General features: G+C 45.6%; 1 protein-coding gene across 1 annotated transcript in view; it reads right to left on the bottom strand.

The window, feature by feature from the left end:
* LOC108233922 (transmembrane protein 211) overlaps positions 1 to 12,517 on the bottom strand; it is a 148,088-nt gene that overhangs the window by 88,714 nt on the left and 46,857 nt on the right. Inside the window, exon 2 of the mRNA XM_017412704.3 lies at positions 7,192 to 7,330. Within this exon, the coding sequence (XP_017268193.1) occupies positions 7,192 to 7,330 (139 nt within the window). The remainder of the gene's footprint in view (positions 1 to 7,191; positions 7,331 to 12,517) is intronic.

The raw sequence follows: 12,517 nt of genomic DNA on the forward strand, positions 1-12,517 counted from the left end.
TAAGTTGCAAAATGAAAAAAAGAAAAAAGGAGAAAGAAAAAAAAAAATACCCAGAGCCGAGAGCCCTTCAGAGGTGGAGGACTCATGTAATATGCATAGCCACTAGCTCTTTGAGTGTGTTTGTGTGTGTTATTGTGCGAGGGTGTGTATTTGCTGGGACTTGTATGGCAGAATGACAGAGGAGCGGGAGGAAGGGGGAGACAGGAGAGGAATGAGAAGCAAGGCGCTCGTGTTTTGGGCCCCGCGACGACTCTCCCTTTATCTGATAGACAGAGAACTGAATCGGCCCATCAGCAAAAAAAATAAATAAATAAAAAAATTTTAAAAATCCCCCCCACCCCTCCTTTCGCCATTCATCTTACACATTTCCCTCCGTCGACGTATCGTTCGTTTGTCGCTTGGCGTTGCGAGGCAGCTCAGGACGGCGCGGTGACGCTGTAAGCAGAAGAGTCTCTAACCTAAATTCCGAAGAAAAAAACGAAACAAAACAAAACAGCGAGAGATAATTACTGTCTGGGAAATAAATCTGGCCTGTGAGAAACAAATTTGGGCCCCGTCACGGTTTTCAAAGGTCAGCGTTAAAGATGAATTTAAGAAGCGTTCGTCTGCGCAGACCGCCGCTCCACAAACGGGGCGCTCCCGGAAACCTGGAGGAAAACTGATGAATTGGATCGGATGAAAGTTCAGTCCTAATTACATTCCGCCTCTAATTGACTGGTGAACCAATTACTGGGTTGTTGTTGTTGTTTTTTTTGTGGGTAATGTATCAGCGAGGCGAGCCGAGCCGAGCCGAGCGCTGTCGTGTTCATAATTACAGCAGACAACACATTGGACCAATGAGGGAGCGTGGCACACACACACGCACACACAGGCTTTGATTCATAAGCACACATTAGGCCCAGTTTAGCCATTTGGGTACATGTGCAATTATGACTGACGCCGTGATACGGCGGCAGAACGAATCAAACGTGTTCTGTTCCTTCGATCGCTTTAAGCCTGGAGATGAAGCGGTTGTGCTGCGTTTCTCTCTAGTAAATAGTAATCGTTTCCGAGTAAAGCTTGCCCTGTTTTGGGTAATTAATGAGACTCCAGAGCACACACATACAGGAGGAGTTCAGATTTCTGTGTGTGTGTGTGTGTGCAGGCAGTAATGGTGACCAATCGCATTCCTGTGAACAGTCAGTGCCAAAAAAAAACCAATAAAATGTGACACTCACACATTGAGACACTGTCTGACAAGACGTTAATCCATGATTAATATCTACTGTCAGCACGGCGTGAGTCGCAGGTGAAAAAGGGTATTTTTTGGAGGGGGGGGTCACACTACATCTGAACCAGGTGGCATCCTGTCAGCACACACACACACATACTTGTGGATGAGCTTCGTCGGCCTTTCTGTCTCCGACTCGTTCGAGAGATCGGCGAAATCCAAAGGCAGAAAGTTTTTTGGTGTTTTTATTTATTTTATTTTTTTGCTGCAAAAATGAAGAAGAAAGCACTTTTGAGAGGTGTTCAAAAAGCCTCCAGCCAGCTCGCAGTTGAAACCGAATCAAAGATCGGCAAATTGACCGAAAACAAACAAAGAGAAAGCTCAGATTGTGAGCGATCGGGACGCGCTTTTACAGGAGGTGAAGTGAAATGTCAGAAAAAGAGGAAGCGTGGATTCAGCCCACATACACGCACAGCATAATAAATAAGAAGGAAGCAAGATGATGCAGGAAGCTTTGGGTTTTTTTTTGGTCCTGAATGAAAAAAAATCCCAAATAAACCTTTGTTTGGTAGGAAGGGCATCGACCCAAACTGCTTCCGGCAGAGAAACGTGGAAAACTGGATGGGAGTTTAGTGTCTTGAAGGCAGCTGGAAGGAGCTCAAACGGAACAGGAGCAATCAAACAACGTGTGATTGTTGCCCCCCCCCCAAAGTTTAGAGACTTTTACCGGAGGAAAACGCTTGGAATATCTGGAGGGGAATGAAAGCCGTTCCTGTCATCTAGCCTCGCCTGGCGATGAAAGAGGAAACTCTGTAAGTGTAAAATAATTGATATGGGGAGTGGGGGGATGCATTGGGCTAATAAAGTCTCTGCCGCACTAATCCAGCCTGATATGAAAAAATGTATTCATCTGCATCGGAGGAGTGATTGACATACTGCACAGGTACCATATGGGGCCCTGGCAGGGACTGAAATAACACAGCAAGAGCTTTGATCAAAGCAGCTTCCTATTTTCATCCCCATGCTTCAGAGGACATCTGCATAGCAGCTTTGCCCAGGGGAACGCTGACACAGCAGGCCGGGCTTCCTCGGCATCAGCACAATGAAACTTGAAGTTTGAGTTTATATAAGGAGCTCGCCGAAGTACAGCTTTCCTTTCCAAAGCAGCGTCGGGGGTTGAGGTAAAAAAAAAAAAACTCCAGAGGGGCTCTCCACGATGAGGATGGAGATAGGAGGGCAGCGTCTCAGATGGCTGGCTGCGCACGGGTGGAGGGGGGGGGATCTAAAAATATTCACCAGGTACAGCTGGGGTTGTGTGAAGCTTAGCTGCAAAATAAAGAAACTCTGCCCCACCAAAAGTTGGTCCAGAGAAGAAAAGACGACTTCCCTTCACAGTCGTTTTCGTTCGTTCTGCTGCGGCTGCAGAAGCCATTTCACTCGGACGCTTCCGCTTGCCAACGTGTCACGGTTTTCATTTAAGTACAGAAAAGCGCCGGGATATCTGCGCTTCACAGTTACGTGCTGATAATCGCCGATGTCGGCACGCAAAACTGTCCCCGCAGGAGCAAACGAGAGACAGGACCCACCGAGGGGCGCGCATTCGTAGAAGCAGGAATGGAAGTTGCCACGTGAAGCTAAAGAGGAAAAACCATGGAAAGAGAAAATGTTCCACAAAATAAAAATTTTGACAAAGTACAAATGAGAAACGCTACTTCCCATTAATGCCCTCGTGACCCTTGAATCAGACAATGAAGATACAGGCAGTTATAATCCTATAAGTGTAAGCAGTGATGGCATATACAGCTAGCACAATTTTACCACTAATGGTAGTGTATAGCTAACAATTTTACAGCTAATGCTGACGTGTAGCTAAGAATTTTACAGCTAATGCTAGCATATAGCTAAGAAATTTTACAGCTATTTTTGGTGTGTAGCTAACCATTTTTCCACTAATTCTGACGTATAGCTAACAATTTTACAGTTAACAATTTTACAGCATTGCTGGTGTATAGCTAACAATTTCACAGCTAACGCTAATGCACTGCTAGCACTGTTTCACAACTAACTCCAGTTTGCAGCTGAGGTTAGTTTACAGCTAATTCCAGTGTACAGAAAACAGTTTTACAGCTTTTGTCTCTTTTCAGCAAATTTCAGCACGTTAACCTTTAAAACCTCGAGTGATAACGCGGCATAACCAATCCCCGGAGTCACACAGCTAACATGGCTGAAAGTTTGTCAACTGACTTTTTGTCTGAGCCGATCGCAGCTTTGCGCTTACGAAACCAACTGGTGTATGACAAGAACACCCGAATCGCTGGCCGGAACAAGCAAAGCGTAAAAAAAAAAACGGTGGGATGCCAACGCAGAATTGACTCTGGTTTAGTTTGTCTTTCAGTGGGAGAATACGTGAAAGCAAACCTGCTGAAAGGACTGTATTGTTTTCTACAACCTCCACCACCGGCTGGAGACGAAGTCCTTGAGCGTTCTTTGCCCACTTGGCCAATAAATATGATCCTGATTCTGTCCCATCCCCATGATTAATTACCACACGACTGATAACACAAAGCCAGCGGGAGAGGGGCAGTTGTGTGTGACAAGACCATCAATACGTCTTAGCGTCTTTAAATACTAAACAGGAGCTTGTTGACTTGTTGGGAGTCAAACCTTTTTTCCAATACAGTCTTATTTATCATTCACTTTGAACTTCTTCTGAAACAGAAAAGTTGGGAATTCTTGTCACAAACGATGTTAAACACTAAAAGCAGTGAACAATTTTGGCAAAAAGTCATGTTATTATCTTATTATCATCATATATATATATATATATATATATATATATATATACATATACATCTTAGGACATATATAACAAGCCAACCCCGGACTTGTTGAAATGACCATTTTCTTGAATATCAAAACCCAGAAGTGCTGCCAATTTAAGCTCTCAGATTTTACTTGTGGTTTCCCGTTCAGGTCCGTGTGTCATTTCTTTTCCTTTCATCTCTCTCTCTCTCTCTCTCTCTGCAATAATAATAAAAAAAAATAAATTAAAAATAAACCACAAGCTGTGTTCCTACTATAGATGGAGAAACACAAACACCTCCAGTTGTATGAGTAAGAGGGGGAGAAAAAGAAAAAAGAAAAAAAAAAGTGTTTTATGCTGCTTTTCAGAATAGAAAAACAAGCCTTCGGGCGTTTTTTTTTTTTTTGTTGTTGTTGTTTTTTCAAGTCTTCTACCCATGAATCTCCCAAAGAAACATTTCAGCAGTAACATATCTTTTGAAGCGGAATGCTCGCTTGTGGTCAAATCGATAAAAGGAGAAAACAAGAGGCAATTAGCGCAGCGAATAAAATCTCCAAACGGGCCTTTTTTTTGTGGTGCGGCAGCGTAACGTCGGTGTTCCCTGGGTGTTAATGGGGCTGAGGTCAGGCTCGAGCGCGACGTGCATTCAGCGCCGAGCGGATAACTGTGAACCTGCCCGAGCGTCGCAAAATCCAAAATATCTCGAATAAACTGAAACTACCTCAGGAAAAAACAATTCAAACGGAGTTACCCGTTCGGAAAGCCGCGCAGCTGGGAAACAGCAACGCGTCTCTAAAATGTAGGAAATGTACGCTGCTCTCAAGAATGCTGACCGCCTGAGAAGCGCGAGCCAGTGAAATATGCATGACGGGAGGAAAAACTAAAAAAAAGCCTCCTGCTAGAACGCACGAAAACACACGCTGCCTCTCTCGCTCCGAGCGTAAAACATTGATGGCGGCGGGAATCCCGTCGGGGCAGCGGCTCGGCCACCGGATTGGAGTGCATGTCTAATTTTGGGCCGCGCCCGCGAGACCGCAGTTCTGAGAGGACGGAGCTGGACGGTGTTATTTTGGAAAAAGGCTTTTCCTGCTTTCACCCCAGCAGCCTTGGAAGTGTGTGTGTGTGTGTGTGTGTGAGGGGGGATCAACTATTCTGACAGATGTTGGCGTTCCCTGGAAATAAGTTGTCAACACTGACTGAAGCACACCTGATGGGTAAACTGACCAAATGGGCCAAATGGCGCCTTCGTGGTCACCGTGGAAACCCCACTCCTGTGTCTGTCACACTGTTCAGCACTCTTAATGAGGCTAAAATGCAGACTAGAAAGTAAACCTCAAACAGCCGTTGGCGTCTCGCGGTCCCACAGGTTGGGGTTTTTTTTAGCAGTCGCAGTGTTTATAGGTAGACAGAGCAAGCTGAAAAGACGATTTCGCTTCCACTTTTGAAGAATGGAAGTCAATAAGAATCGGGATGTGCCGACTCTGCTCTCTGGGTGAGAATTTGAAGAAGAAGAAGAAGAAGAAGAAAAAAAAAATACAGAAGTCTAGTCGTATTTAGAGACACTCTGGGAGAAAGGTGACTGAAATGGCGACATTTTGATGTGAACTTTTGAACTTTTACATAGCTTTAAAGCTCGAGTGTGATGTCATCAGACTCGTAGGTTGGGCATTCTGAGGCAAAATCTTCACAACTCCTAACACCTGACCTGTGATTGTGCGAAACCAGCAAAAGGTATCAAAATACTGGTTCCGTCATGTAAAGTCCAACTTTCTGTGACCCGTTTAACCTTCGAATGATGTTTCTACTGTGAAGTGTAAGGAGCGGAGGGGGATTTTTTTTTTTTTACCCGTTTCACCAAAATCCCTTTGTCGTTAAAACTACGCTGCACAACGTGCTGCTTCCAACAGGCGCAGCACACCATTCCTGATCCAGTCTGACATTTTAATGCGTTTGTGCGAGGCCGTTTCTAAAGCTGCGGCCGAGAAGCAACAAGGGTGCTTCGGCGCTCATATCCCAGCACCCCTGAATGATAACGCTGCTTTAAGAAGTCGAATATATTCTTTCAAGTCACGCAATTAAACCTCCGTCGGCCTAGAACGAGAGTGGACCTGGAAGCATAGCCAAGGCCCCCGATTCCCCGCTTTTCACTTTTAATTCGCAAAGTCTGCTGCTACAATAGACACACAGAGCAGGATAACACACACAAACACACACACACACATAGAGAAGGCTCCGTTTCCTTGCGTTGCCACAGGTTTGTTGTCGTTTTTTGTTTTTTTTTACCAAAGCCGCATTGGTCCGATTGTGGAGTTGTACGAGAGTCCGTCTGGAAGCACCGAGCGCCTTTTCAAACGCAGTCTGCGTTAACCCCCACCCCGCGAAGGCTCCGCCTCCATCCGGTGGAGCCTGACGCGGGGACTTCAATCGCCTGCTCAGGGGGTCACAAGTGGGGTGTGGTGGAAAAACCAACAAACAAGAACAAATAGGGGCTTGTGCTTCCGATTAACACAGAGCAGGGGGACGAAACGACTCGTGTTACATTGCAAACGTCATCACAGGCGCAGAGCTTGGCCCCCGCGACCGAATCAGGCAGCTGCAATATGAAGCTTGTATGAGCAGATTGTGATGGGGGGAAAAAACCCGTTAAAGTGGACAGTGAGCGGTGGTGGCTGGTTCTGAGCCGTGACATTAACCCTGAGCTTTATTAGAAAACAGTTTCTTTTTTTTTGTTGTTGTTGTTGAAGCTCAAGCTGAGTAGACCAGGCCTTGTTTATGGGACTACAGTTAGAGTGAAAGTGGCAGCCAGATGATCACATGTAGCCCTGAACAAATGACCTGTGTTAAAGAGGCGTAATTGTCTCTTTATAGCGGCCTCTAAATCTGTCCTCGCCTTCCCCTTCTTTTCTTTTTTTTTTTTTTTGCTGGCTCAACCCCTGTCATGCAGACTCCGGTTGCCTAGCAGCCGCTGTCCTCGACTTGTTTCTTTTGTTTTGTTTTGACTGACGGCTAACAAAGTCAGCTCTTTTTTTTTTTTTTTTTTAATCGTCCTGGTAATAGGCAGCTCTATCAGATGTGACGCCTGCTGGTTTGTCCACTGGAAACAGATTCCGTGCATTCAGCGTTTTGCTCTCTCTGCCGTCGTGTGCGTCGTGTGCTCGCGGCTCGCGGCTCGACTCACCACACGCCATCTGCATGTATCCGGCCAGGGTGCAGATCCTCCTCTCGCAGCCTCCGCCGGGCAGGAAGATGGTGATGATGGCCAGCAGGGAGCTGACGGCCAGCAGAGCGCAGCCTCCTGAACACAGCACCGCGCTGGTCTGAGAAACACACCAAACAGATTTCAGTTTAACTCCACGAATATGACACACATTTTCACCTTTACCTTGTTTTTTAAAAGATTTGTTGCCCACCCCCCTTGCCAAAAAACCAAAGTCGGTGTTTTGGTTTGTTTGGATCATTTAACATCACGGGGCAGACCCTGCTAACAGGTTAATAGCTCGCTCAGCTGGAAAACAGCCCTCCAAGACCAAACAAGAGGGAGCTGTCCCTGTTCATTACATCTTCACTTAATATCACACACACACACACACACACACACACACACACACACACAACACGTTTCTCCACAACTTTTTAAACTTTTATGTGCCGATAGTCCACTTCTTTTTTTTTTTTTTTTTTTCCACCTGTCGCTCATGAGGGACAGGCGATAATGTGCTCGTCTGTGTCTGTGGGTGCTCGTTTGCCTGTCTGTTAGCAGAATATCTCGTGCAACGCTGGTTGGGTTTAGCTGGAAGTCTCAGAAATGAATCAACAGATGGATACGCCGATTTACTTCCGGAGTGAACCCAATTCAAGATGGCTGCCACGACTGATAAACCTTAGAAAACCAAAAAGAAGAATCTGTAACTCGGTCCGTTTTTTGTTTTTTTTTTAATATTAAGCTAAACATTCGGTGTGGTCATAGCCAAGAGTCGCCCTTTAAAACGTGCTCTGAACGCTAGCTGATCACACAAGGTCCTGGGAAATTGTGAGCGCCGTTTTCAAGATTTGACGAAAACAGCGTTCACTCGTTTTTTTTTTCAACATAACGCGGTCTCAGTCGGCGATCGGTTTAATGAGGCCTCTCGTTAAACTAGTGTCGGGGGTCCGATCCAATGGTGGTCTCAGCCTCATTCACTGCCTTCATTCTTAGATCGGATAACCGGGGCTGAGGTCACAGACCCATCCGCTGATCCACACTCCTCGGTTACTTTAGACTGATTTTAAAACAGAAACTTTAAGCTTACAGCTAAAAGGATTAAGAGAAATCTGACGCTGAGGGTGTTAAATAATAAATGTTTGAAGTTTTTTGGAATGAGGGTTTTTCTCGACTGGAATTGAACAGGGCGTACAAATATACGTTCTTTAGTGTTAATATTGACAGATCCCAAGAACTAAAGCCTGAAGAGAGACGCTCAAACAGGCTGACGGCGTTCAGCTGCACGGACAGGTTGGCGTGTGTTTCGGATCCACCGGAACTAAGTTTGGAGAAAGTTTTTCATGAGGGAGAAAGTCTTACATTACATCTGTGCTGATGAACGTTTGGAGGGAGAATATATTTAACTTAGTGTAGTGATAATTTGCCGTCTGAGGCGGCGCAGAGTGACGGATTCTGGAGAGCGGAGGGAGCAATTTTATTGGCCAGCAGGTGCATTGGCCGAGGGAGGAAAATGGCGGCCTTGGCCAACATAGATTCATTTTCAGCCACCTTAATTATATATATATATATACATATTAACCATATACATATATAGGTATAAACATATATACATACGGTAGTGGCCATATTGGATTTTGACATGGCAACCCAATTTTCATTAGATATATGTGTGTATCTGTATATACATATACAATATATATGTGTGTGTGTATCCCATAGTTTTATATGTCTAAATATGTGTATTTGTTTGTCAGATTTGTCAAAGTTAATTTCAGACATCCACCTGAGCCTGCTGACAGACGTCCGCTCAGCGTTTGTTAGCTCAGGATCTTCTTCTTCGAGGGGCTTCATTGTTCGCAGAGAAAAGCAAGACATTTTTTTTACTGCGCGCAATTCGCACATTTATAGACGCAGTGACATGCTGGGAAAGAAATAACAGTTAGGAAGATAACTCAGCACGGCAGAGACTGGCTGGAGAAGCGACGGGGAACGTAAACAGACAGGAAACGGGACTCCGAAAGGCTGCTTTGGTTCATCGTTGGGAACCAAACCAAATCTGTTGCGTTGAGATTTGGGGATGTTGGCAGCCTGGTGGGAAACTTCAAGTCAAGGAAGGAAATGTTTAATGCTAACTCCATTAAACGATCTAACAAAGCATTTAGACGTTAAAATAAAAGTTAGCTCCTCTATCATTTTGTCTTTGTTTTGGGCAGCGGAGCCACTTCTCATATATCCGCCGTCTACTATCAGTAAAAATAACAACTGCTCTTGGCAGGAAGTCTGCCAAGTTTAATGACGCAACTTTATATTAATCAAATGTAATTTATTCCCACAGCTGGTACGCTGACGTTGACTGCTCTGAATTCCTGAGGGGAAACAAAACGTTCCCTTTCAGGTGAATGGCAGCCAGGTTTAAAGCCACACGGCCCGCTGCATTGTCTCCGCCTCCCGTACCGGCTCCCCTGCTCTCAGGAAAGCCGCCACGCATCGTTCTCAGCGCGTCTGAAAGCAAATCTGTCGGCGACCGGGGCGCCGTCTGAAATCGCTGGTGATTAGCAACGCAGGCGGGGGCGATCAGAGGGAAACGTCTTCCTTACGTGGGTAGGTGGGTGCGGGGGGGGATTAAAGCTCTAAAACATGTGTTAATGCCCACGTCTGTGAAGGGACTGGCGTGAGCGGAGGACGGATGAAAGTGGAGACAGAAGGTTTAATTAGCTTGTTCCGGGCGTTCGGAGGAAACGAGGCGACACAAAGAGGAGGCGCGACGTCGGTGGCAGTGGTTGTTCATTATTCGTTCGACCTTCATTTGTTCAGGTTTAGGAAGTACAGCGAGTTCGTCGTCAGGAACGCTCAGCGTCCAGGAACCCAGCTGCCGTGAACGGAACGTTTAGCTCAGGGACAATAACAAGCAAAAAAACACAGATATATATTTGTATTTCTTCAAAGCACCATTCGATGTTCAGGTTTGTTTCCTGATTTAAACGCCGTCATTATGTTAAAGGAACAGAGTATTTCTCAGGCCTCCAAAATAAGAGCACCTGTGCAGATGGGTTACAATATGACTACGGTCCAATACAATTCAATAAGATATGATACTAGTCAATCGAATGAGATGTACTTTGTTGTGTCTTTGGGGAAATTAGCTTGGAACTCAGTGCTGTCCTCATAGCTGCCGTCACAAAAATCCATAAATAAATTGATATTAAAGCAAATGAAATTCAATGGCAATATAGATGTGATCCACCAGCACGATGCATTTTGACACTAAATATATGTAAAGAAAAACTAAAGTTTGAAGGGTTGTTTTTTTTTTTCATGCACGGTGGTCCTGAAAGATCAAACTCACACAGTCAGGACCCGAGCATGCCGCAGGAACACGTCCATCACTCTAAAGCGCCGTGAACTCAGAGAACACCAGAGAGCAAAGTTTTCACAGCATCATTTTCCAGAGCACGCTGCTCGGAGGCATAATCGAGGCTTGGTGGTGGTTGCCATGGCAATCTGACACTCAGGTGAATTGTAAGCGGTGCATCAGGCGGCACGTCGCACCACCGGCAGACCTCTTGTCGAGCGAGCGGACAAGGTGGCGGTTCGGGGGGTCAGATTAAAAACTTTTACTGTGCGAGACGGTCAGAAGGCAACTCGTTGTCATTTCAAACCGATGGTCTGCATGGCTTTAAAGCACCCCGCCATGCTGCGTTTCTGGCAACCATTTTAACCTTCGAGTTAACGCTGGGGCCAATATCCTCCAAGTCCAGCTTGTTGTCCCTCGACTTTATGATACAAACGCGGGGTGGGTCATGCGTAGTTTGTTATCCTTGTTGTTGTAAAACTTCATCAGGAGTAACGGGGCGTTCCAGCAGCGCTGGGAAATGGAATATTCGGGGCTCCTGGTCATAAAGTTCAACGGGAACGCACCTCGCTCAGAAAGTGGGAGCAACTCCGACTGACCCCAGGTAGGATTTCAAGATGGCTGGTACTCGCCACTTTACTAAGTAAACTCTGTTACTTTTCCTGTTCACATTCCTTCTTTAAGTTGTGTTTCCACATTCAATCCCTCGTGCAACTCGTACTTTTTAACGTGTGTATACGGGTACTAAAACATGTTCCACGAGTGGACGGTATATCTATTTACTGAGATTTCATATTCAGAAACTGCTTTGCTGCAGGCGTCCCTCTTGTTTTAGACGCTCACTGGAACGTGGTAAAGTGGGAAATGACGACGTTCCGATAGACATGGAACGCACCATCAGAACGACCTCAAAGAAAGCTGTGAGGAGGGATCAAGTGACTGAATACATGCTTTAATGCAGTATATTAAACAGAGACATAAGAAGGAAAAAATGGCATTAAAATCTGCTTTTTTAACTGTTTTTTTTTTGCACTTTCGCCACCTGAAGGTACAGAATCCATGTTCTCCTCGTCTTGCCAGAACAATATTCACGTACGCAGAGGATCGTCTCCTTCCTGTCCGCCGCTTGTTGTCGGCGTGCAGCCCACCTCCCACCCTGCTGTCTGCGAGTCACAGGGGAGGGACACACGAGGAGGGACGCCATGTCTCTTAATGTGGAGTAAAAGGCTGAGAGGGCGAGGACGCTCATCTACAAATGCACGAAAAACAAATAATAACAAAGAAAAAAAAAGGAGAGAGAACGACGCACGCAGCTGAATTACGACCGAACACAGCAATTACCATAAAATGAATTCATTTTCCGTGATTGTAAATCTCAATATTTCCACGAGCGGGGACATAAATCCGAGTCGCTCGTTGGCGGTGTCCATGTCCCGCGCTCTTCATTATCTCCTCGCAGGGGAAGATTGATACACGTGACATTTTCGGTGACATTTAAGCACACGCCAAGAGACTAATGCAGGCTATCAGAGGGCCACGCACGGCTATTTTAATAAAAACAAACAAAACAAACAAAAAAAAAAAGACATTTCAATTAACGCCGTCTCAATCCATCAATTTGCGGAGCTGTAAATAAACGATTGCTCCAGTGAGAAACAAAAAAAAAACTTGTATTCATCAGGACTTTTATTCCGAGACAATAGGGAAACATTTAGGAGAGCCCCCGTCCCCCCCCACCCTCCCTTGATTGTGCTTGTTGTTCTGAACACAAGTTAATTTGGTAGGAAATGGGCTGCTAACAGCACTGGTCTTTTTCAACGACTCGTCCTAAATAGACTGTAATTACGTGCGAATAAACTGGTTGAGCCGCGGCAACAGCTGGAGCCCGGGAGGGAGGGAGAGAGAGAGAGAGAGGGAGGAGAAAGTGTGTGTGTGGGGGGGGGGGGGGGG

Source organism: Kryptolebias marmoratus, linkage group LG13 (assembly GCF_001649575.2).
Source record: "Kryptolebias marmoratus isolate JLee-2015 linkage group LG13, ASM164957v2, whole genome shotgun sequence".
NCBI lineage: Eukaryota > Metazoa > Chordata > Actinopteri > Cyprinodontiformes > Rivulidae > Kryptolebias > Kryptolebias marmoratus.